At 42.8% G+C, this 26,200-nt stretch overlaps 1 protein-coding gene across 1 annotated transcript; it reads left to right on the forward strand.

Moving 5' to 3' along the window:
- Nucleotides 1–5,943: 5,943 nt before the first annotated feature.
- GATM (glycine amidinotransferase) lies at nucleotides 5,944–25,314 on the forward strand. The gene is made up of 9 exons (XM_032790622.2): nucleotides 5,944–6,064; nucleotides 8,188–8,406; nucleotides 16,487–16,682; nucleotides 17,461–17,651; nucleotides 19,153–19,290; nucleotides 19,566–19,730; nucleotides 21,628–21,691; nucleotides 21,813–21,929; nucleotides 24,217–25,314. Exons 1-9 carry the CDS (start codon nucleotides 5,996–5,998, stop codon nucleotides 24,327–24,329), a joined length of 1,272 nt encoding a protein of 423 aa, XP_032646513.1. The 5' UTR covers nucleotides 5,944–5,995; the 3' UTR covers nucleotides 24,330–25,314.
- Nucleotides 25,315–26,200: the final 886 nt, after the last annotated feature.

Genomic DNA, 26,200 nt, shown 5'->3' on the forward strand with positions numbered 1-26,200 from the left:
ATGACTCCAGAGGGAAAGACCATCCAAGGTGATGGTGAAGGACAGCTTGAGCTTACACTTGGAGCTTCATTCACTGTGACTCTTGCAGTCAAGGCTAACACCAATATGATAAGTATCTGCAACCCTTTCATTACAAGGATATAATTCTGAAGCATCTTTTAACTGGAATTGCAGTATCACATCTGACACAGTATCTAAAGCCCTGGGGCCAGAATATGCCTTCATTTACACTACTAGAACTTCAGTGCCATTGCTCAGTTACTGAGGACAGTTGGTTCTGTCCACAAACAAATGTTGAGTGTCATTCATAAATGGTGGATGGAATATTACAAAAAATCCAGAGAGCCCAGTCAAAGGAGAGCTACATGTATCTGGGTCTGTGTATGTTAGATATCAGTAACTCTCACAGGAGGTCTTCCATTCCAGGTTGGAAAATTAAAGACCTTACTCAAAGTTATAGAGTCATATTGAAACAGCATGAGACCAGAGCTGGCTTAGATCAGAAAGTATTGCAAGGTAGGTCAGATTTTACCTGCTGCTTTATGGTAGTTATCACAAGCCCCACTAGCTATTGACCCATTACCTCCTGTTTCTGCATGCATCAGGTTCTCATTCATGTTATGCTTCAAGGCAACCTGGAAGCTGTAACATTGATAGTAAATATGTAACAAGCAACATTTCCAAACACCCTCCCCTCCTCATTTTGCCCAGTGCTAAATATGCATTGACTGTGATTGTGGCATGATACACCGCTGCCACTTTTCATCCAAATTATGCACACAGAAATGCTTTTTAACATGCAGGCCATGATTAAATGATAGAGCTCCACGATAGAACCACAATTCAGCAAAGGTAAGCACTACTGAGCTTGCTATGATCCTGCAACCCTGACTCTTATATAAGTCGGGTCTTCAGGGTCAGGCCCTAATGGGCTGTGGATAGTAGCCTATTATTAAAATCCATCAAAGTCTTGTGAAATTTTTACTTCCAATTTTGCGAAGTTATATTACTTCATTTTCAATCATTTGTAAAATACTACTGTGAAAACTATAGCCCCCTGAATCCTCTGGGCAGCCCCGACTTAAGCAGGAAGATGAAACTAAGCAGCAGAGAGAGGGTTAGCAGCTATATTGGTCTCTTTTGCAGGCTCTAGGCGACTAGTCTGACAAGCTTAGAGGGTTTGTTTGCTGACTCTAAGTTTAGGAGCTCTGAAGTGGGGGCCCTGAGGTAAGGGTCTAAAGAACCTTGTTAAGGCTGCTCTGTCCCTGAGATGTTCTTAAAGGGGGATACATTGGTTTTGGCTTCCCCTTGTTTGGATCCTTTATAATCATATATTCCTGAATAGCTGCATTTTTACAGACAGCATAACCAAGGGCTTAAATTTGGTAGATTAATAACAGCCTGTCTGAGAGCTGGCTCTGCCACTGTAGAGATTTGGGTTGCAGTTGCTGCTTGTGTAACTGTTCAGTAATGCCATTCTGAATGATGAGTGCTATGCAAAGTACAGCTCTTATTAACAGTAGTGAGACTTATGACCTTCTGATTCCCAACATGTGTGGCATGCTGAAGTGAGATGCTATGGGGCATGCTAAGTGATGATAGAACATTCAAGGATTTTAGTGGTCAGCTTCTAGCAAGTTCTACTGAGCAAAACATAGGGGTGTGACAATTTTTGATAGCTTATAATTTGTCTAAATATCAACAGATTTTTCATGGGGAAAGTAAAAGTGACCTCCCTGACCGCAGGATTATCCTGCTGCCAAACTTCAAGTTCATGCAAACCATGAAGGCACTGAAAATATTTTAGGAAACCTAAATATAGGGGTGGCTACTAATTGCCCTTAGAAGCTTTTATTTTTGATAGAATTAGGATGTGGGGAGGGGAAGTGATTAGAATACAACAAACTAAACAAAGCAATATTTTGAGATAAAACAGTACAGATTTAGGGCCTGAGCCTTAGGGTGACCAGATGTCCAGATTTTATAGGAACAGTCCTGATTTTTGGGTCTTTTTCTTATATAGGCTCCTATTACCTCCCACCCCCATCCTGATTTTTCACATTTGCTGTCTGGCCACCCTACTGACTCTGCAAACATTTAAGCACATGCATAATTTTCTTACGTGTATAATTGTGTGTGAACACTGACTAAGTTTGAATGGACTACTAATGAATCAAGTCACGCATGCAATTAAGCGTTTGGATCAGACTCTGAAGACCCTATCTTGTTCCCATGGAAGTCAATGGGAGTTTTGCCATTGACTTCAGTCAGAGCAGGACTGAGCTGTTCTCATATATATTTTAACTGCAATTGATTTCCACTCTTATCTTTTTAAAATAAGCATTAGATTATCTGATTCCCAGAATCTGAAACTTGTTCCTGCAAACAGTTCAATACATTTTTGTGGATTAAATTGTAGAATTATAGGTAAGGAGCAACACCTGTAGCTCACAAGCATCTGACCCAGCTTTTGGAGGTGGAAAAAGGGATTAACCTGTCAAGTCCTAGTAATAGTTATAGTAGTTATTATAAATTGGTATTTTTCTAGCTTCCACAATAGACACTTTCCAACCTGGAAAGAAATGCTTCTTGTCCTAAAGAGCACACAGTGTCTAAGGCACCTGAAGGGAACATAAAAGTAACTAGAATTGATTCACCCAAATTTTTGTAAAATTAAAAGTTCTAGAGCTTCCATCTTAACCAGCTTCCAGTTACCTTTGTGATTGTAAAGCCAGTTTTATAGATGGGGATAGTCCTGCTTTTTGCTGAGTTAGGACTCTTTCTTACTCCCAGTGGAGTAGATGGCAAAACTTCCATTGTCTTCAAGGGTGTAGGATCAAGCCTTTATTGTGCAAGAGGCAGGGAAGGCAAGGAAGGTATAATCATACAAACAGGTAGAATTTCTCCTCTGTGCATAACTGTATGCTGGGAGGAATCGTCTTCTAGAGTACTATGAGGTTGATCCAATGCCTCCTGAAGTCAATAGAAGAATTACCATTGACTTTAAGGAACATTAGATGAAGGGCCATGTTCTAATGAGGGTCTAGTCTGCTGGAAGAGGTTTGAAGGAATGTAGGGAGTGATGAGCAAAGAAATACGAGAGTGACTGGTTTCTGTGATAGCATTAAGTTGAAGGGTGAGATTTTTGAAGTGTCCTCGCAGCCAGTGAAGTGAAGGAAAGATTGGGGAGATGTGAATAGAGTACAGTGTAAATAGCATTACAAGTATCAAGGCACAAACAAGTGCATGGGCCAAAGACGGCCCAATTCTGCAGTCTTTAATATTTCTCCATATGAGTAGTGCCATTTAGGATAGTGGGATTACTTCTGCAGGTAAATGCTACTCAGTGTGAATGTAAGGTTGCAAAGGTAGGACCTAAGAGAGACAGTTAGGAGGGGAAATAAAAGATTTCTGTCTTGGCCACACTTACATTAAGATTAGCTTTCATCCAAGAGGAAGTGAAGGCAAAACAGATTTATGAGACATGGGCAAGAGAAAGTGCCATTACTATGGATTATGAGTAGGAAAAATGTCACTAAGCAGGAAAGTATATAGTGGAAAGTGTACAGGATTCAAAAAAGCACCCACTGCAAGAAGTTGGCCAGGGTTGTCTACCATTAAAGACAAACACAGTAAGTAGGAGAAGAAATACTGCAGTGCTGAGTCAGATAAACTACCTATATACCAAGTTGATAAAGAGTGATCCAAAGTTCCAAATGTAGCTGATAAGTCAGGAAAGACATGAAAAGAAAAGGGACCTTTGGATTTAACCACAAGCCAATCATTAATTCCTTTAAAAGGGGCTATGTGAGTAAAATGACCTGAGCAAAGACAGAATTGGGAAGGATGAAAAATCTAAAAACTTGAGAACACACAGAATAAACTTGGATTCTAGAAATGAACTGGAGAAAGGAAATTGATTGGTAACTGGGACAGAAAGCAAGAACAAGAAAAGGATTTTTTGAAGCTAGTGAGAAGAATAGCCTTTTGGAAGCAGAAAAGATAGAGCCTGAGAAAAGGTAATTATTGATTAATTGTGATATAGAATTAGATGAGATGCCGAATGCAGTTTAGCGGTTGGTATAGGACAGGACAAAAGGTCAGCTCATGACAGCTAAAAATGACTAAACCTTAGTCCAAGCAATATTGGATCTTATTTAGCTGTTGCAAAGCTGAATGTCGTTTGCTCTAGTCTATAGCAATCACTAAGGCCTCAGTTCAGCACAGTACTTAAAATATGTGAAGGGAGCAATCCCATTAGCCCTTCACTAGAAAAAAGGTGTGATGTTGAAGTCCTAGTGCTGACAAGGCAAATTATAGCTTTAACACAGTATCTGGTGGAGGTAAATCATGTTACCTAGATTAGCTAGCACATCTTAAAATTACAACTGACTTGTCTATGCTAGGATTTTAACATATGGGATGTATTTTTAAAATACATTAGTTAACCTTTTTCCTAGCGTTGGCATGGCCATTGATGTCAAGGGACTACTCATTTGGTAAGTGTGCTGCTGAACTGGGGCCTACGTCATGTTCAGTATCATAGGACTGGAAGCGATCTAGAGAGGTCATCTAGTCCAGTCCCCTGGATTTAAGGCAGGATTAAATATTATGAGTATCACATCAGCAAACTCATTTCTTCATAACCATGTCCCAACAAGGTAACATTTTATAGTGTGGATGAGGCTTAGGAGAGGCATGAGGGCAGAGAGTGGAGGGAACATGTATTAGGTTATGCCCAGGTAAATAAGAGGCACTGTCAAGGGATTAAGCGTGAGGGAAGGATGGAGATTCATACTAATTTTACCAAATAACGGGGGAAAACCATTTTTACCATATCTGATCTTTTCTTCTGGAGGGCAAAAACACATTAATTTAAAATTTGACTTGTCTGGTGTAAAGTTGAAGAGTGAGGAACTACAAAAGAATGTCATCAGGTCAGGTGAGAATTATAGGTGACAAGGCTAAAAGGAGAGCTGGAGGGGAAAAACTTTTGAGGGAATGGTTCTATGTTAGAGAATGCAGTTCTGTTGAAATCAAAAAGCTTTGTGAAATTGTGTTGATTTTTCCAAAACTTTGTTTCCGTCAGAGAAAGTTCTAATAGTGTCAAAACTTCCTGACACTCTTGGAATGAAGCATTTCCATTTTTCCCTTTGAAACAACTTTTTGTTTTGAAATCATTTACTTTTGCATCGTTTATAGTATGATGTAAAGTAGAAATGAAAACGATGTTTCAGTGTTGTCAAAAGGAAAACTTTAGCTCAATCCAAAATAGTTTTTTTCCCCTCAGAATTTTCTTTTGCAGAGCATTTCAGCCTTTCCGGGGGTTGTTCCTAATTAGAACAAAAACAAATATATTTGAAATCTCAGAATCCTCTATTATCAGTGACAGGTCTAATTAAGAGCACTGGTATTAGTTGATCAGGTAGAGACTAGAATGAGAGACTTATGGAAAGTGTATGAAATTGCAAAGAGGAGCAGCGTTGCAACAGACCAGAGATTCCTCCTCTTCCCGGGACTCCTCCCCGCATCAAAATATTTGGCCAGGACATACTAGTTGAAGTGAAACAAAGCTATGTATTGTCAATCAAGCTGTGGGGAAGATACCATCCAGAGCAACACCAGGGATTGAATAACATTGATCACCGGGGCTGCCTTCCATCCTGGGACAGCACCAGGCACCCGAAACCCTAGGGACTAAGGAGAGGGTGCTGTTTTTGCTTGGGCTAAAGACACGTGCACTGGGACTGGCAGGGAAGGTTGGAACGGCCTTTTCTGCACCTTCCTCTCCCCGGTTGATTTTGCTCCCCCTCTGCAGCCCGGCTGCTCAAAGGAAGGAGCAGGGGGCCGCTTTGCCCGCCGGCCCTGCGGCAGCCAATAGGCAGGGGGCGGAGGGAGCCGATATAAAGGCCGCGGGGAGCGACTCGCTCCCTCGCCGGGTGCTGCGCAAGGGCTGGGCTGGGCTGGGGTAGCTCCTGCTGCCAGCTCCGGAGCAATGCTGCGAGTGCGGTGCCTGCGCGGAGGGAGCAGGGGGGCCGAGGCGGCGCATTACATCGGGTCCCAGGTGGGTACCGAGCCCGCCCCTGCTGCAGTGCGGAGCCCGGGGACCGCGGTGCAGGGTGTGAGAGGGGGTTGCAGAGGCGGCTCCCTGGGTGGGCTGTGTGTGCAGACTGGGTGCTATGGGGGCACTGCCCTAGAGATAGGTGGAGGTTATTGGAGGTGCAGAAAGGGGGTACTTTGGGGTTATTGGGGTGCAGAAGGGGGCACTTGGGGTGCTCTGGGGGTTATTGAGGTGCAGAAGAGGGCACTGGGGTGCTCTGGGGGTTATTGAGGTGCAGAAGGGGGCACTGGTGGTTACTGGGGTGCTCAGGTGGTTATCGGCGTGCAGAAGGGGCACTTTGGGGGCTGTGGTGGGGTGCAGAAGGGTTCTAGAGGTTACTGGGGGTGCTCTGGGGGTTATTGGGGTGCAGAAGGGGCACTGGGGATAGTGGGGCACTCTGGGGGTTATTGGCATGCAGAAGGGGGCACTGGGGGTGTTGTGGGGGTTATTGGGGTGCAGAAGGGGGCACTGGGGGCACTCTGGGGGTTATTGGGGTGCAGAAGGGGGCACTGGGGGTGCTCTAGGGGTTATTGGGGTGCAGAAGGGGGCACTCTGGGGGTTACTGGGGCACTCTGGGGGTTATTGGGGTGCAGAAGGGGGCACTGGGTGTGCTCTGGGGTTATTGGCATGCAGAAGGGGGCACTGGGTGTGCTCTGGGGGTTATTGGCGTGCAGAAGGGGACACTGGGGGTTGCTGGGGCACTCTGAGGATTATTGGTGGTGCAGAAGGGGGAACTTTGGGGACTCTGGTGGAGCTGCAGAAGAATGCACTAAGGATGACAGAGCCATTCCGGGGCTATTGGGGCTGCAGAAGGGGCTCTGGGCACCGGGCGGGCTGTTGGGGGTGTTAGTGTGGTACACGTAGTAGGAGCAGTGAGCGTTTCCCTTGAACCCAGTTGGTTCATGGTTCTTAGTCCAGCCGCATCCCTCTGGCTGGGAGGAAGTCAGGCAGAGCCCCCCTGGTTATCACTGGGTCTCCCGGTCCTTGAGCAGAGAGCCCTGTTTCCGTTCGCTGCCTGCGAGGGCCAAGCTACTCGGCTTAGGGAGAGAAGAGCCCCTGGACCAGAGCCTTAAGCTGAGCTAACCTGGTCTGGAGCAGCCTGGCTTAACCAGCAGCAAGGCAATGAGCCTGTCGCCCAGTGGAGCTGGGAGCCCAATTCCTACCCTGCAAGGTGCCTTGGGCTGGGGAGGGAGGAGGGGCTGTGCTGATCCAGCAGCTGCCCAGACCCCCCACCCTGTAATGGGGTATGTGTGAACATTAGCAGCCCCCCGCAGGCTCTGCCACACTTGGTGTGTTTGCTATGACAGGAATAGTCTGACTGGCTGGCTAGTGTTTCCCAGCAGCTGGTAAGTGAACAGCTGGGGCTCTGGGAATCCATTCAGGGAACTAGTTTAACTAGTGGGGTTTCGGTGGCTAGGGAATTGCTTAGAGCACTGTGAGTGTAGGGGGGAGGCAGTGGAATCTAGGAGAGCCAGGTATTAGTGCTAGCTACATTTTAGCATGCAGGTCCAGGCTAATGTGACTGACATTTCTATGTAAATCTTTGGAGGGTAGGGAGCTAGTTTTTCAGGTTATAAATTTTGCTTTCTCTTTTCTAGCTACAATAGTCCACGTTTTGATGTGGCACTAACCCAATTAATGAAATAGGCTTACTTTGCTACAATTTCACTTGCAGCTTTGAAAAGCCTTATTTGTATTGTGCCCAAATCCCAGTACTTTACATTCCCAGTGGTCCCCAGTTCTGCAGTGCACACACAATCCAAATTAGTGAAATAGGCACTATAGCAGCTGTTGCAAAGGTAACTTTGCTCCATTCATTGGTCCTATTCCTCCCTTTATGAACCAAATTAGCTGTAACTGTTGAAGCTTGACCATTAAACAGTTAACCATTGTCTAACATGGGTGTATTTTTCCTTAAAGGTGAAATGTCCTTTAAGATTACAGTGGAGTAGCTGTAATAAAAAGCCTTTTGGGTAAAGCACGGTATGCTGAAAATATTCTGTAAAATACACTGGGTACTTAATTCTCCTCTTCTTTTTGTGATAGAGTTGTGTGTTAGAGCTGATTTTTTCCCCTCCCCCTTTAAGCTTGGAAGATCCTTTATAGGATGGGTGCAGCGAACTTTCCAGAGCACCCAGGCAGCTGCCGCCTCCCAGAATTCCTGTGCTGTTGATGATAATAAGGTCACTGCCCCTGTTCCAGAGGACTGCCCTGTCTGCTCATACAATGAATGGGACCCCCTGGAGGAAGTAATTGTGGGGAGAGCTGAAAATGCCTGTGTCCCTCCTTTTTCTGTGGAGGTTAAGGTAAAATTCTTATATTTGAAAAAAAAACAAAATGCCTTTTTACGTACAAAATTTCTTTTAGTTTGCAGGTACATGAGTAGATACAGAATTTACAAAAATAATTTTAAAAGCAGAGTTCAAAATTCCTTAATATCAATGTTTAACCAAAGTGCTGCTACTAGCACAACTACATTTTTTAACTCAAATTCTAGAGTTGATAAAAATTGTGACAGTAATTAGCTTGATTATTATGTGCATTATTCAAGTCTCTTGTGTACAGTCTGGAAATGAACTAAGATTGTAGAAAGTTTGAAAGCTACCTTTTTCTTTTCTACTGATGGCCCTCATTTGCTCTTTGGCCAAAGGCATGTGGTAAGAATAAACACCTGTATTGCCATTTGCTTGTTACCATAACCCAGTGTAATTAGGTTCTCATTTACTTCCTGATTCTGGACTAGTCAGGGCATCATACTGGAGTTATATGTACTGTCTTCAGAACAGCCGTGTGATAAGGATTCAGGCAGCATCCAGAACTGCGTACATAAAAGTTCAGTATTTTTCAGGATTGTGGCTGTATGGGTTTGGGTTTTGATCCTACTTCTGTTCTGACATACTCCCTAGTAGAATTAATAAGGCAGTTTCTGCAGTATAAATTAGGCCAGATGAAAGCATAGAGGAGGAAGATTCTTTTAGGCAGGTGCATCTGTCTTCTGCTCCTTCTGGCTGAGTGCATGGCTTATAGTCATAGCCAGTCTGGCCACTGACACTCTAGGCTTTGAGACAGAGTATAAAGTTCTAGCTGCAAGTTAGGAGGATTGTTTTATTTGAATAGAAAGCTCATCACTGGAAATCCCAGACAGTAGATACAACAATGCATGGAAATATCTGTTTCCCAAGTGTATTTTGAATTAGGTTTCAGAACAAACCTGATCCAACCCCTGGCTCTCAAATTTAGTTCTGTTTTCAGGTGCTTTATTTCAACTTATTTTTTGGTGTACATGTTTAAAATCTTCCATTAATTACAAATGAACTGAAATGTTTTTAAAAGAGGAATTAAACTACTGCAGATGCCAAATTTCTAACAGGATTTCTGCTCACTTACTTATTCTAAAAGTGGAATGAAAAGGTTTCTAATCTTCCAGAAATGGAGTTGAGCTTAGATCTTCAGGTTTCAGTAGAACTGAAAAGAATGCTCCTCCCCCACCTCCAAACATAAGATTCATTCGCTGCCCCTGTCTCCTGTCATGTAGATGCTTGGGGTAAAACCCTGGCACCACTGATTTAGTTAATGGAAATATCGCCATTGGCTTGAATGGGGCCTGGATTTCATCCATGGAGAGCAGCAGCTTCCAGGACTTCAGCTTCAATATCCCATTTCTGGCCCTCCAAAAGATTACCAGTCTTCCAGGAAAAGAAGGAAATCCAAATGTGCTATTTATAATCTAAAAGAAAAAGGGCAAGAAGAAAAGTTTTGTTGCTGACTTCCGATATTATGGGCAAAATTCTATCCTCTCATCACTTGACAAATGCCCTTAACTTCATTAAAACAACTGTCTTTCTAAGGCTGGTTAATATTAAAATACATGCTATTGTTACAATTAACCCAGTTCTAGTGTCTGCTTGAGCATTTAGTTTTAGTTAACAGTTTTCTCCCTGTGTCAGCTGCAATATCTATAGCACAGTGAGGTATGTCAAGTATAGAATTTCACCCTTAACTCAAAAATTTCACATCTTTGGTTAAAGTACTAAATTCTCTAGAGGAAGTGCAGACATACATACTGCATGTTGTTGGAAGCATTCATTGGCCTGATAGTCTGAAAAGCCTCATAGTTCCGTGTATTTAAACAAGTGCTCATAGAACATAGGCAACTTTCATAAACTGCAACCTTCAATAAATTTACAGTATAATGTAATAAGACTACTCTGCAAAGGGAAGACAGTGGGGCTTATAAGCCACTTGAGAAAACTACGAGAGTATCTGGAACACGTCTAGTGAGCGAATACAGAACTCCAAGTAAGACACATTTACGCACATGTATTTTGCTTCTATAGTTTCTCTTTCCTCACTGCAGTTCAGCTGATGATATATTGTGTCTCAAATATTCATGCAAACTCCTTATTTGAAATAGTTGTGCAGTAAACTATGGCTGCAGTCACTGTATCCTATTGCAATTTGTGAGGCTTGCTTTTGGCACTCACGCCAGTCTTTTGGCTGTAATCTGTAAATGATGTGCATGGCATAAGAAGGAGGAAAGAATGAATAGAAGCATGGTACCACCACATGTCTGAGATGAATATAATTAGCGTTGGCACTGAATGAACATCTGGGTGGTATAAAGCATGTGGAAGGATCTCCATAAGCATCAGTGCCACATTTGGGACAGGGTTAGAAGTATAATACGACAGATTTGCTAGTTCACCCTAATGACAGGGAGATCCTTTGTGAACTTAAAAAAACAACAACCCTCACATCCTGAATGTAGTGGTGTGTGGTAATTCAGTTTTAAACTAATATTTGAACATACAAGTATTTTGTACTTCAGCATATGCTAGTAAATATTTTGTTTATTTTGTGAAAATAATGAATTCTTAGTAAAGAGGCCTTGTTACAGCTCTCTGATATATTTTTATTAAGTGGAGAAGAAAGATTTCACTTTGTGCTAATTGTAAAATATTATATTAACAAGCTTCTGCCTTATTTTGACATGAATTTCTTTCCTCTTTATGGAATGCCTCTCTCTCAACAATCTTCATTGCTTGTTGAACATATAACTGGAGAACATTACCTTTCATATCTAGTTACGTATTTGATGTATACATAGTAAATTATATTCCTTTTTTAACTCAATATGAATATTTAAAATAGACTTTCACCAGTAATGTACTTCCCCGTTTATTGCTTCTCAGGTAAGTGAGTAAATATAAATTTATCCATTAGTGAACTCACAATACCACATTTAGAAACCACAGTTCACTACACAGGAAGTGATGTCAAATGTTGGCTCTGACAGCACTAAATCTGGTAGGAGCAAGATGCATAGAAAGGCTAGAGCTTCTCTTTAAACAGATTCTGACTGTGTGAAGAAAATATAGGGCAGTTTAATAGAGTTTTGGTAAGCTACAATAAGGAACATTTTTTAACATTATAGCAGTGACTCTTTCGGGCTCTACTGAAGTATCCTAGCTTATATGTAGGTAGCCAGAACGAATAAGGTATAGTTGCTTCATCTGCATGTCTGTCACCTGTCTTGCAATATGGTTAGCATAAGTATTACCCTCCCATTTCAAACTTGGTAGCAGGGAAGGGAAATTTAAACAGGCAAGGCTGCCAATGGAAGGCAGAATCCTGGGTCCTGTGTGCTTAAGATGGCCGCAGTCTCCCACGAAGGGTAAGATTCAAAACTTTATGGGATGTGTTCTGTCCAATAGTGAACTCTTTGTCAGTACCAGATGAGTGTGAAAGAGCGAAGATGCAGAGGAGCACAGGAGACGGAAGTTATTCACGTTCCTCTGATATGGTTATTGAGATTGTCCTGCCTGTGAAAATGTGTTTAGAATCATAGAATATCAAGGTTGGAAGGGACTTCAGGAGGGCATCTAGTTCAACCCCCTGCTCAGAGCAGGACCAATTCCCAACTAAATCATCCCAGCCAGGGCTTTGTCAAGCCTCTAAGGAAGGAGATTCCACCACCTCCCTAGGTAACCCATTCCAGTGCTTCACCACCCTCCTAGTGAAAAAGTTTTTCCTAATATCCAACCTAAACCTCCCCCACTGCAACTTTAGACCATTTTCCTTGTTTGTGGACCCCCGCCACCTAGTGGGTGAGCCAACCCACCCTGCCTCCCAAAACCCACACTTAGCTGGCCAATCAGTGGAGGAGGAAGAAGGAAGGAGGCTGGGGAAGGAAGCGGGGAAGCTGGCCAATCAAAGCTGAGGAAAAAATGGCTGGCCAATCAGAGCAGAGGGAGAAAAAGCACAGTGGTGTGTGATGGCATCCTCTGAAAGTTGGCGTCCACAACAGCTGCCCTGATCACACATCTCTAGAACGGGCACTTCCTGATGGTATCAGAGGACTCAGTGTTGTGGCCAGCTTTGGGAGAAGGCAGAGGACTATGCAGAAGTGTGCAAAGTGCACCTAAACATTCTAAAAGCACTTGGTCAATTTCTCAGGTGCAACAGAACACACAGAGCACAAGTTGGGGTGGTGTGCAAAGACCGTCTAAAGCTCTTCGCTCGTGTCTGATTCTGGTGCTGCCCTGCTGGCTGTTCTCCCTGTGCAATCAGAGCGGCCCTCAGACTGCTCTAAGTTTTCATAGGAGACTGAAATCTCAGCCCAAAATCCCTGTGATATAGGGACATTCCTGCCATGCACCCTTTCCCCCAGCTATGCTGAGAGCGAGGATGGTGTGTGTGGGATCATCTTTACACTAGGGTGATCTTTCCTAGGCTGGTTAAGCCAGTTTTGCAACCAGATTATGCTATCAGTGTGGCGATCCACGATCATAGATCTGTTCTGTTATTTCTTGGCAAGGGAAGGAGAGAAAAGGAAACAGAGTGAGACCAAATGTATAGCAGGGGAAAAGGGGCAAACGGCTCATCTTCATTGTGCCCAGATATATTCTTGGTGGCTCTGGAAATAACTTGCATGTATCCTGTATGACAAACTTGTCTTGTTAACTGAACTGGATTCCATTGGAATGCTGAGCACTTCACATGATCAACACGTGTCTTCTGAACAGCTGGTAAAGTCTGAGAGGTGATCAGATTACCCAGACCTTGCTTGGAAAAGAAAATAGCTTTGCTCACAAAAGGAAGCAAGAGGAACTGCTTGAACTAGTGGGCAGAGTGGCCCTACAGAGGCTTCTGTCCCTTCCCTACCCGGGAACTGAGTGGTGTGTTTGGACACATGCAATTTTAAACCTTCCTTGTGAGTGGCTGCATTTTTCCTTCACTGCCATAGGTCCATTGCAGGAGTAAGTAGGCAGGCAGAGTGTTCTTGGCTAAAGTCAGTCTGGCAAGCCTCCAATGGGCACCATTGCCTATTCCCTGCAGTGTGGTCACAGCCCCATCTCAAGGCTGTACCTCACCCGCTATGGCCCTGCTGCTGCTTTGGGGAGGCAGTAGTAGGGACTGTTGAGGAGGGCTTACTGTCACTCCTGTTCAGGTAGATTGGGGCTCCTGTATCCCATGAACATCGTTCCCTGTGTGCAGGGGAGCTGGAGCTTCTTCCAAAGGAGGGAGGTCTCAGCTCCCACCTACTCCTCTCTTCTGACACCACTCCAGAAGAGCCACAACAGGTTGGCAGCTGTGAGGGCCCCACACATACAGTCCCTTACTGCACAGGCAGAGTCCTCTCCAAGCAATGGGTTTCAGAATTAATAGCCTTGTTAGATCAATAGGGCAGCTCACACCCCTCATTGCTGTTGTTTCAGGCTGTCTGCAGACTGAGGCAGACACCACTGCACCAGTGATCCTCTGGTCATGTTTTCTAGCTTTTCTTCACCATCATGAAACACAATCCTTCTAAAATTAAAGCTGAGACTTCAAAATCATCACAGGCTCGGGGGCTTCAGGCACATGGCTATAGTGTCTGCCTTAATCTGGATCTGACAAGTGGAAGTGAATTAACCTTCTGCTTCTTACCCTTCCAGAACAGTTTTCTTTCCCCAAAGTATGGGCATAAATGCCCTTCTGCCCCACTGGAGGAGCCGACTATCAGCCCTCAGGATGCTTTCGGAATCCCCGACATCAACAGAACTAGTCTATGACAGTACTGAAGTGAGAGACTATGAGATGGAGTGGCTGAATGGAATAAAAGAAAATTTAAAGTAAAAACTTCTGTGGGGTGAACAGGGTACAGAGGAGCACAGTAAGTCAGTTGAACAAGTAACAAAACCTGTACTACTGGCATTTCCCCTCTATGACTGTTTGTCTGTTGGGCCTTCTTAAACTGTAAACTCTTCAGGGTGAAGTTACATGTCTTGTGTGTTTTGCACAGTGTCTAGCATAACGAGGCCCTTGTCTTGGCATGGGCATTTGGGCAATGCTGGAGAATTAATGTTCAGTAATAATAAAAAAACATTTTAGAAAGATGTCTGCTCTCAGTCACTTCATTCTGCACTCACGTAGGGTTCAAGTCTTTGTTTAGACACAACTGCCACTGCAGCTTTTCAAATCAGTTCTCTGGTTTTTGCACATGTACAGAGTGCCCCTGTCTGTAGCAGACACAAGTGTTTGCATATGTGAAAGAAAAGTGAACCCCAGTACTATGTTCTCTTTCTTTCAGTGGAGTGAATATTTTTTCAAAACTCTCAATCTTGGTGCTGTGTTAGTGCTCCTCCTCTGAGAGAATCTTCGATTTCAGACGTGGTTGAGAGATGTGTTTGTAAAATGAAAAATGGTAACAGAGGGTGTGGATGAAAGTGTCATGACTGAACTCAGATTGCCATAACACACAGATGGAGTTATTTATTCTTTGGTATTGGGCTTTAGTCAGGACAACCAGTGAGGTCGGCCAGTGCGGTGCTAGCCCACAGGGGCTCTAAGCAGGAATACTTCCCCCCTAAAACAGGCAAGTTCTTATAATAAAAAGCAAGTAGTGAGTCCCTTGAGCTGCTTCGGCCTGAAGTAATTGCTTAGTCTGCTTATGCCTAGCGCTGGCTCTGGAGGTCACTCTGAGGGGAACGTTTTCTGAGTAGAGGGAGGTATTTCTCTACTTAGGTTACTGGTCTCCTTGTATGGTGACAAGTAATAAGGTCACATGGAGTGGACACATCTGTATAAAGAGCTGTAAGATGACTGGATGAAATAGCTCGAAAATTCTCTCTGAAAGATAAACGCTGAACTTGCAGGTTGTGAAGAAATTTGTGCTCTTGTCACATTCCAGGCCGCTCTTATTCTCAAGTCTCTTTCTGCTATTTGTAGATCTCTCAATCTTGGCAGCAGATGGTACATGCAGACTGTAACTGGTGTTGGAGCTATTTTTCTTCTGGATGTCTGAACCTTCTCAATATGTACTACTGAAATTTAACTCCAGACACAGATGTAACTGTTGGCTGAGCCGTGCACCTCACAGACCATTCACAGGCAGATTGCCAAAAAGTGGTCTTCACGGAAGCAGATATGCTTTTCAAGAACTGACATGTGCAAATGGCAGGCCATAGAACATAGATGCACAGACCACATCAGTTGTACACGCAAATAGTATTTAAAATATTACACATGTTAAGCACTGCCAACCCTTGCCCTAGTGGCATTATCTGCAGTCATGAGCCTTCTCCTACTCCCTTGTCTCAAGTCCCTAGATGCTAGAGGGTCCTGTAAACCATTGACAATTATTTCTATGCCTCCTCTGAAGTATTGCAGAAATAGCTGCAAAGCATTTTGAGACACACATGAGGGATACAAGTTGGCAAATGTGAAAGGTTTCTCAACCTTGTTCCTCTTACTCCACAAGAACAGTAATGTGTAAATACCACCATGAACTGCACTGTATAAAGCAGAGGTGGGCAAACTATGGCCCGCGGGCCACATCCAGCCCACAGGACTGTCCTGCCTGGCCCTTGAGCTCCTGGCCAGGGAGGCTAGTCCCTGGTGCCTCTCCCACTGCACCCCTCCCCTGCAGCCATGCCACCGTAGTGGGGTTGCGCGCTCCTGCCAAGCAGCGTGTCTGGCTCTGGCTGGTCAGCGCGACTGCCAGACATGCTGCTCTGAGTGGCATGGTAAAGGAGCCGGGGGGTTGGATAAGGGGCGGGGGGGTCCCGAGGGACAGTCAGGGGACTGGGAGCAGGAGGGGTTGGATAGGGGGTGGGGTCTCGGGGGCAGTTAGAGGCGGGGGGTCCCGGGAGGGGGTGATTAGGGGACAAGGAGCGGGGGGGGGCTTTGGATGGGTTGGGGATTCTGAGGGGGGCAGTCGGGGCAGGAAGTGGGAGGGGTCAGATAGGAGGCAGGGACCAGGCTGTTTGGGAGGCACCGCCTTTCCTACCCAGCCCTCCATACAGTTTTGCAACAGGCCAAAAAAGTTTGTCCACCCCTCATGTAAAGTATAACCAAATATCACAGCGTTGTTATGGCCACTTCTCTGCCGTCTTTTATTTTCAGGCCAACACATATGAAAAGAACTGGGAATTCTATCAGAAGTTTGGAGGACAGAGCTTCCCCAGAGATCACTTAAAAAAGGCTATTGCTGAAATTGAGGAAATGTGCAATATTCTGAAAATGGAAGGCGTAATTGTCAAGAGGCCTGAGCCAATTGACTGGTCAGTCAAATATACAACACCTGACTTTGAGTCTACAGGTAAATAGCATTCCCCAGCTGAGGTACTTACATTGTATCTGTTGGGTACCTAGTCCAAGGAGGTAGATCCTTTCCATTTTACTGTGGGATGGACTAGCAGGCTTTTGAGAGATCCCCGGGGAAAAACAATCAGGAGTTGCCCTTCCAATTTTTATAGTTTTTAAAAAAAAATTCTTTGTGGCTGTTTGAAAGCCCACACAGATAGGGGCAACAGTAAAAAATGACAGCCCACAGTGTCATCCAATAGAGAAAGTGAACACACTGAAAGATTAGAGAAATGTTACTCTAATCTTTCAATTCTAATAATTTTAGGTGTGGTAACAGTCAATTTTTTAAAAAGTGTTTTTAAATTTTTTTAAACGATCTTGTCATTTTTCAAATGATAGACATTCTTGCTTATAGCATGCAGTGTATTAACACCTTTGCAGTCATATGACAAAAAGAGGGGGTTGGTGGGTTGCAGATTGTTGTAATAAGCCATAATCCATTGTCTCTGTTCAGTCCATGATTTTAGTGTCCAGCAAAGTTATGAATTTAAGCTCCAGGCTTGTCTTTTGAAAGTGTTGTGCCAGTTTCCTTTGAGTATGAGGACTAATAGGTCAGACAGAGAGTGATCGCTTTGTGAAAAGTGTTCATCCACAGTCTTTTATCATTTTCCTGTGTGAGTTCATTCAAGAGTGTAGTGATTGTCTTAATTGTAGTCATGCATCCCTAGGCTGCAATAACTGTCCAAATAGCCTAATCAGTTCTAATGTTTTTTTGTTTTTTTTCCTTGTAGGTATGTATGCTGCTATGCCAAGAGACATCTTGTTGGTAGTTGGAAATGAAATTATCGAAGCACCAATGGCTTGGCGAGCTCGTTTCTTTGAATACAGAGCATACAGGCCAGTCATCAAAGACTACTTCCACCGGGGTGCCAAGTGGACGACTGCACCCAAACCCACAATGGCTGATGAACTCTATAACCAGGTATCACTCTCACCTTGTCTTCATAACATCAGGGGATGTTTTCACAGAATTTTCTGTGGGCTAGTTTCAGCCTCCAATTTAGGTTTGGGAAACTTTACAAAACTATTAACATATTTCTTTTAATGTTGAAATAAAAAGAAATCAGTGTTGGTTTGGGTTGTGTGTGTGCGGAGATTTGGTGGGGCTGAAATGGGGCTTAAACATTCTCATGCAGTGTTCCTAGCCTAAACTCCGTAGCAAGAGCTGCCCTGAGTGAGAACTAGAGGTGAAACTGACAGTGGTTATAGCTAAATAAATGAACTAGTGTATTTTTATTATCCAAAGGGAGAGAAATGTAAAAAACAGCATAAGTGGTGAAAAGTAATCTAGACGTCTAAAATCAGCAGACCTGACTGAAATCACAACAATATGGCATGATATAAGTAAAGAACCAGGCCTTGCCCTTAACACTTAACAGCTAGAATAATCCATTGTCTTCAATAAGAGAAAATACTCTTTGGCCCCTTCTCTGTTCATTAAGCTGAAAGATGTTCAAAATTAAAAAGCTTATTGAAATAGTCTTTGCTGAAGAAATTGGTTGGTACTTTTGAAATAATTTGCTTTTTGAGTTTTGTATAATGACTTAAATCTCACACTCAAGGGATTCTGTCTTAATTTAGGATGTAATTAAGCCCTCCTTTACTGCAGTTACAATACAGCAGAAGTCAGTGGAAAGTGTCCATATTAGCAGATTTGATTAATGGCTATAACTCTCTAAATCATTAGTAAGAAAAGACCATTGAAGGCGTATTGCTACAGCTGTCTTTTTATTTTTTTTTTAAATGAAGTTGAGGTATTTTGAGTGGCCTCATCTTCCAATTCTGACTTTCTTCCTGTAGTCTTGAGGGATAGAGGCCAAATGGTTATATGATTTGCTCATCTGTAAAAAGAGGACAACATAACCCCTACCTTGCAGAGATGTTGTGAAGATTTATAAATTGCTTTAAAAATTAAAAAGCAGAGGCACCATTCTAAAATGTGACAAAAGCATAAAGTGCAGCTTCGTTAGACTTTTAAGCCTGCAAGGTATTTACTCGCACAGTGTGTGCAACAATTTGTTAGGCTGGCAGTTACACAAGAGCTTTTTGTTAACTGAGCCACATCCTATGCCAAAGTTTGGTAATGTCAGTCCAGAGAACCACTGTCAAGGGCAGTCCATTTTTTGTACACAACAACTGACTGTACTTCTTCATTTAAAGCACCACCTGTTCCTGAATGCACTTGATATGCTGCTGATTACCCCAGCTACTTGAACCTGTATGCCAATGAGCTTCACTCCTGCTTACTTTGTTTTCACGCCAAAAACAAGAAAACCACATTAACTTCAAGGAACATGCCAGATATCAATATAAACGCAGCTATTTTCTGAACTCCAACATACTTATAGCATCAAAGCTTTCCCACTAGTAATTCAACCAGGCTAAATTTGTTATGTATGCTTTGTTTTCTCTCTTGCAACCAGGATTACCCCATCCACTCCGTACAAGACCGACATAAACTGGCTGCTCAGGGAAAATTTGTGACAACTGAATTTGAGCCATGCTTTGATGCTGCTGACTTCATTAGAGCTGGAAGAGACATTTTTGTGCAGAGAAGCCAGGTAGACAGTCTGCTTCCTATAATTTCTTGATATTTTAGTTACTGAATTTCTCTAAATATAAATCAGTATAGTTGACAGTGAAAGTTATCCTACATAAACCTGATGTCTGACATGCAAGATGAGAACACAGCATAGCTGACATGATAGGTTGTTAGTGAGTGCACAAACTGTTTTTATAACTATATTAAATAATTAGCATTTTTTAAGTAAACAAGACCAAGTGTTCGGTATGTTGTAGCTTATAAAGCTAAATCTACAATCGGTCACATTTCCAGGTTACTAACAATTCAGGCATTGAGTGGATGCGGAGACATCTTGCACCAGAATATAGAGTTCATACTTTGTCCTTTAAAGATCCTAATCCTATGCACATTGATGCCACGCTTAACATCATTGGGCCTGGTCTTGTGCTGTCCAACCCAGATCGTCCGTGCTACCAGGTAAGACAGTAACAGAGTGTGGGGGAGGAAAAGAAACAAAACTAGATTGCAGTCAGCTTGCCTGGAGTAAATGGCTGCTGTGCAATTCCTGATTCATAACTGTGTGGTTCTTTTTCAGTCATGTAAATTCTTGTGCTCTAGCTGCTCGAGGCCCTCAGTCAATCTGAGAGCAGGGATTTGCATAGTGATTGGGTGGCCGTGAAGTATGTCTTCAAATCTGAATTCTGATTGGCTCTGCCATTGGAACTCCACCTCTGAGCACAACAAAAATGATCCGGTTCAGCTCCTCACTCCCTGCACCGCTCCTTCTTCCCCCTTTAGAAAGGACGTGTGGGATACATGTAACGTCACCCTTTTATTATGTGAGTAGACTGTAAATAAATGAAAGTGGCCCCTTGCATATTAGGCAGCATAGAATCTCAAGGCAAATATATAAAATAGCTATTCTACTTCTGTAGTATTTGCACGTTACTTGTGTCATCTTCTGCGTCCAGAGAGAGAGAGGCTAAGGACCCCTTAGCCCTTCAGCTGAGTAGTTTTTCTTTGTATTTATTCTAAAAGCCCTCTTGTCTGTCAACTGTTACTGAAGCTGAACCAGTAAGAAGAGAGCTCAGAAACCTCTTCCCCCCCATTCAGCTGTGAAATAACTCTGAGAAATACTTGGAAGGGAAAGAGCCAGGACAAATGTAGAAACCCAGCACATACTTTATTATGAGATTGGAGGTTAATACTCTAACCAGTGCAAGATCCAGAGCGAAGGAGGCCACGCTTCAGTTTAATAACATGCGTATTTGTAATGTGCTAGTACCTGGGGACTGCAGTCAGAACTCCATTGTGCCAGGTACTGTATAGGCACATAACAAACCCCTGTCCCAAAGAGTTACAATGTAGAATGCTTCTGTAAACTCAGTAACGACAAGGATGTGTTGCCAATATATGAAGCCCCCCCACCTCACCCCCAAAGTCTCCTGCACCAAGCCTGTGTACTAGAGATGAATGTGCACCCAAAGATTGGAAGGTGAAGGAGCAGGACTTTTTTAATCATAATGCTGACCACAAGAGGAGGCAGTGCTACTTGGTTAGTTTATGTAAGTACACTTGCTGGGAATGTCTGTCCTTTGTTTCTGAAAACTCTGCTCAGTAAATCGATGGTATAACACAGTCCCATGTAGTACAGAAGCAGAGCTCCTTTTTAGCATAGAGATCCTGTCAAAGCACCCTCCAGCATGCACCATTCTGTGTCCTGGACTGGTAAATATCCGTCAATCTCAAGAGTTTTCTTTAGCCAAATTGTCCCATTTGTTTTGGGAAGGCATTGTGTAGTTAGAGTAAATATTATTATGTAGTAAAAATAAACTATTCCCTAGGATGCCCATAGACTGGTGCTGTGTGTTAAATAAGCTGCACCAGAAACCAATTTATTCCTGCTCCATGTTTTCTGTGGAGCATGATTCATAGGAAGAATAGCAGTATATTCTTCTGCAAAATTCCATGTCCTTAAATATAAGTCTCATTGATATAACTAGTCCTTTGTGCAGTAACACACAAAAGAAATACTACTAAAAATATGCAATGAAATACCATTCACCGTTTATTAATCCATTTTAATCTGTGGGACCTAATTGTTTTTACATGAAATCTCTTCTCTCAAACTGTGTATCTGTAGTATGCAAAATCCACAAAAACGAATGCTGGTACTTCAGTGATGAAACTTTGAAAGAATTCGTAATTGTGATTACATGAAAAGTGGATGTGTAGAAAGAACTTGAATGAGGAGAGGGTTGTGGCTTGGTAGACTGGGGTGAGGGTGGGTGTGCTATGACAAAGAGCCTGGACAAAATGCAGAGTTGGGAGGAGGCAGTGATAACACTGAGTGTTTAAACTGAATATCTTTCAGATTGAGTTCTTCAAGAAAGCAGGCTGGACAGTGATTTCTCCTCCATTGCCACTTATCCCGGATGGTATGTTGAGTTCACTCTGCTGCTGCTGGTTTTTAAAGACACGTTGGTTTTCAGTGTGTGAGCCAAAAATGATACAAAATGTATAACTGCAATATTGAGAGAACCATTTTAATGCTTTTAGACCACCCATTATGGATGTCTTCAAAATGGCTCTCCATGAACGTCTTAATGCTGGATGAAAAACGAGTGATGGTGGATGCCAATGAGACTCCAATTCAGAAGATGTTTGAAAATCTAGGTATGTCTTGATTTTGTTTAGACACTAAAGTTGAAATGGATTATCTTAAGATGTCAGTTATGTTTGTACCTATGAATGAAGGCTGCACTCTTAACAGGGACTGAACCTTTAAAAGAACTCTCTTAACTGCTGAATTAACGAGTGAGAACTGGTCATTTAATTACTTATGGTACACCACTTACTTACATGAATATGGTTAAAGAGATTTTTGTAAAAAACATGAGCACACAACTGACATTAATGCATTTCAATAGCCTTATGTATCCTTTCTAGCCAAACTCCATTAAAAATTTTAGAGTTTTCGTTTGAAACATTCTGTATACTTTGAATTCTTTTCAGACAAGCTGAGAATAATTGACAAAGGTATTTCAGCTCCGTTAGCTGTCACATCTGAAGAAGTGAGGTTTTTTACCCATGAAAGTTTATGCCCAAATAAATCTGCTAGTCCCCAGACTCCTCGCTGTTTTTACAGGAGTGACAGTTTCTGGGAATAACTCTTTGGCAGGGCAAAGTTCATTCCTCCAACTCCTGGCATGTGGAAGAGAGGAGAACTCTAACTGACTACCTACAAGAATTTTATTGCATACTTCATATTAGGAAGGGGATGGGGAACAGCCTGTGAAAATTTGCTACCAGAGAAGAGATGGATTCAGTGAATCCAAGTACTTCAGTCACGTTAGAAAAAGGGTATGCAGAAATTTAAATCTTAGCACTAGGCACTGGAGACACATTCTATGCTTGTGAGAAGATGGCTGGCCAAGTAATCATGGAATCATAGGACTGGAAGAGACCTCAAGAGGTCATCTAGTCCAGTCCCCTGCACTCATGGCAGGACTAAGTATTGTCTAGACTAGTGTTTCCCAAACTTGGGATGCTGGTTGTGTAGGAAAACCCCTGGCAGGCCGGGCTGGTTTGTGTGTTTGCCACGTCCGCAGGTCTGGCCAATTGCGGCTCCTAGTGGTCGCGTTTCACTGCTCCAGGCCAATGGGAGCTGCTGGAAGTGGTGTGGGCCAAGGAATGTGCTGGCCACTTCGCTAGCATATGAAATTATGCTAGCAAAGATCATATGAGCAGGACTCAGTATGAGAATCAGGAAAGGTTTTTTACCCACCTTACCTTGTTTTTTTTGCGGATACAGACTAACATGGCTACTCCCTGCTACTTAATAGGAAGCAGTTGATTGCTGCAGGCGGGAGGCGAAGGGAGGTAGGGGGGAGTTGCTGATCTGTGAGACTGCTGGTGGGCAGGAAGCATTGGGGGACGGTGAAGGGGAGCTGATAGGGGTACTGCTGGCCCACTCTGGTTCCGAGCCCCCACGGTCAAACAACATTTAAAGTTGCGTGACGTTTGCTTATAATGAGTATGTTCTCTAGTAGATCAGTGACGTAAAATGAAACAACATTAACCGGGACGACATTAAGCGAGGAGTTACTGTATAGTGCTTTGAAAATGTAAAGCTCTTTTGGTGCCAGTCAAGGATACATCCTTCAGACTTGAGCTTCACTGACTGAGTTGCTGGACTCAGAACAAATAATTTCCAGTTCACAAACTCGCTAATAGTCACTTTAAAGTGGTGCAGTGAAAAAACCCAACTTAACTGGCTCTTCTGAGCAGCCAGTACTCCGGAGTGCTGCACACTCATGAGCTAATGGAGTCCCTGGTGCACACTGTAGAAGTTTTCTGTCAGTCTGCCCTTTGGTGTTTTCTGTGTGCAGAGCCATAGCTCAGACATGAGGGATGAAATGAAGCTCGACTTGTTCCCAGGAAATGAGTTGAGTTGCTTTTCTCTTGAGGTGGACTAAGGAAATGTGTTGTAAGCTCTGAGCACATTTTGAATATCAGTTTTTTAGGAAGTCACTATTTTAAAAGAGCATATTCTGTATCTACTAAACTCCGATTGCTCATGCTGAGACACTGGTAGAAAACAGTCCTAAACGTATACTGGCTTTTCTGATTCTTCACATTCCTACAACAAAGGCTGATTTTTTTGTTGTTTGACCAGGACATTATAACACACATCACACAATGTCTCAGCTCCCAGCACTGTATATGCCTAAGGGTGTTGCTGGAATAAACAGACTATGTTCCTTGCTTTCTGTACTTTGGCTAGGCGTTGAGTCAGTACTGAGCAGAGGAATTCTTAACAAATGGGTATGAAATATTTCGTGTGAGACACGTACAGCCGTGTGCAACCTCTGAGCATTGTTTACAATTCTAACCAGTGCCTAACGTGTCCATCTTTTTTCTTTTCTTCTTACATTCTCCAATGGATATTTTTCACTTACAGGCATTTCTACAATTAAAGTGAATATTCGCCATGCCAATTCCTTGGGAGGTGGTTTCCATTGCTGGACATGTGACATTCGCCGCCGTGGCACCCTACAGTCTTATTTAGACTAGTCTTCAGCAGATGAGCAACCATGGTCCAGCTTGTGTGAAATAAGCATAGGCAATGAACAAACTTACTTCCACTTTTCTGCTAAAACAAATGCATGAGCTGTAGTGCTTAAGCAGTGGTGTCCCTTACAGTGGTCTGAACAGATACTCCACTCTTCATTTTTTTTAATTAACAAGTAAAAAGGGATTTTATTAAATACATAGTAGGCAAATGCATTTGAAATTACTCCCATCAGCACCACAGGTCTTCTGGCTGGCTTTTTGAAAGACTTTCCTCTGTTTGTGAAGCCACTTCAACATGGCTTCAGAAGTAAAAACTTGACAATACACCTAAGGCTCTTGCTAGAATAGCTTGACCACTAATATTAGACGTCTACCTCTATCTAATATTCTATCAAAAAGGCAGCTAGAAATGTTAGACCTGAGTTTAACATTCATTTTTCTTTCCATTCAGTGTTGTGTGTGTGTGGGTGTGTGTGTGTATCACAATTTTTAATACTATTAAAACAGATTTAACCACCCAAAGCTTACATGGAGCCAGATAATTACATCATTATGTATAACACTCTTTAGATTAGTTGGATTATACAAGCATTAAGGGAAATTCTTCAGAATTATCTTAATCCCCTCAGTTATACTTTGAAAAAATGTTTTTTTACTTACCTCCCTTGTTCCAAAAGTTTCTACTTCGTTTTCCTCTTCTAGAGTATTTTATCCAAACGTATAATGCTTCACTGATCACTTTTATATTGCTGTAACTGGTTCTGTTACTTAACTCTTCACTTGTGCAATGTGATACCTGAGATGCTTTGTCTGCAAGTTTCATCTTGTGACTGTGTTTACATAAAATTTATGGTTTCTTAATAAACTAAAGCTGATAAGCAAATGCTGGATCTGTAATGAGAGCACACATGATGCCGAGAAACAGTTTTAATGTTGATTACTGGACATGTATTTTTGATGCTAATAAACTTTTTTGCATTCATGAGATGAGTAAACACGATGTGCTTATTCCCTAGTCAAGACAGGATAGGTTTCTGTATGTATGATAAACTCACACCTGATCTGAGCTATGAAGCAAAGCCAATTTAATAAGAACTGTATTGCAACTTGTGCCTTACACAGACAATGCATTTTGTCCTCTCCTTCACAGCTGTAGTTATGTTTCTTTATCAGGGAGTTTACTAAATTAATAGTATCATCTAGCACAGGATAAGGGGAAAGTATGCAAAGCCAGTGCTGCTTAGAAATGTGCTCTAGTGACAGGGATCTCTGGATTCTCCTGTGGCTTGACCCTACTCGTTTGGTAGCCCCTGAGAGTTTTGCTATTGACTTCAATAGAAGCAGGATTGGACTTTAGTCTATTGAGGTAGGTCAGTGAAGGGAGAGGGTAACAACCACTCTTCTTTAAAATCACTCTGCATGGCCCAGTACTGAAATTACATAACTGCATTTGTACATTGTCTACAGAGCTTCATATGATCATAAGATATGGCTGAGGACACCGTAAGCTCCAGGTGAATGAAGGTGGGGCAGCTGTGCATGTGTATGTCTTACACCTGCAACACTGCGTGAACAACTGTACATGTTCACATTACAATGTACTATTGGCATGAGTATTGCCACCTACTTGATCAGAGACTATCCTCCAACGCAGCCAGCAGTGCCTCTTTCTGAATACACCCAATACCTATTCATCTCCATCCCATCCCGTACAATCTGACCTTCTGAATACGGGTCTCCCATCAGTCCTTTGATCTACAGACAATTAAGGATGTGCCTGAAGCTGTGGCTTTGCTAAATGGATTGCAGGAACTCCGTGTGTCTCCAGTTTCCCCTCTTTTGGCTTTCTGATTGTCCCCCAAATCAGTAGA

This window comes from Chelonoidis abingdonii, chromosome 9 (assembly GCF_003597395.2).
Source record: "Chelonoidis abingdonii isolate Lonesome George chromosome 9, CheloAbing_2.0, whole genome shotgun sequence".
In the NCBI taxonomy this organism is placed as follows: Eukaryota; Metazoa; Chordata; order Testudines; family Testudinidae; genus Chelonoidis; species Chelonoidis abingdonii.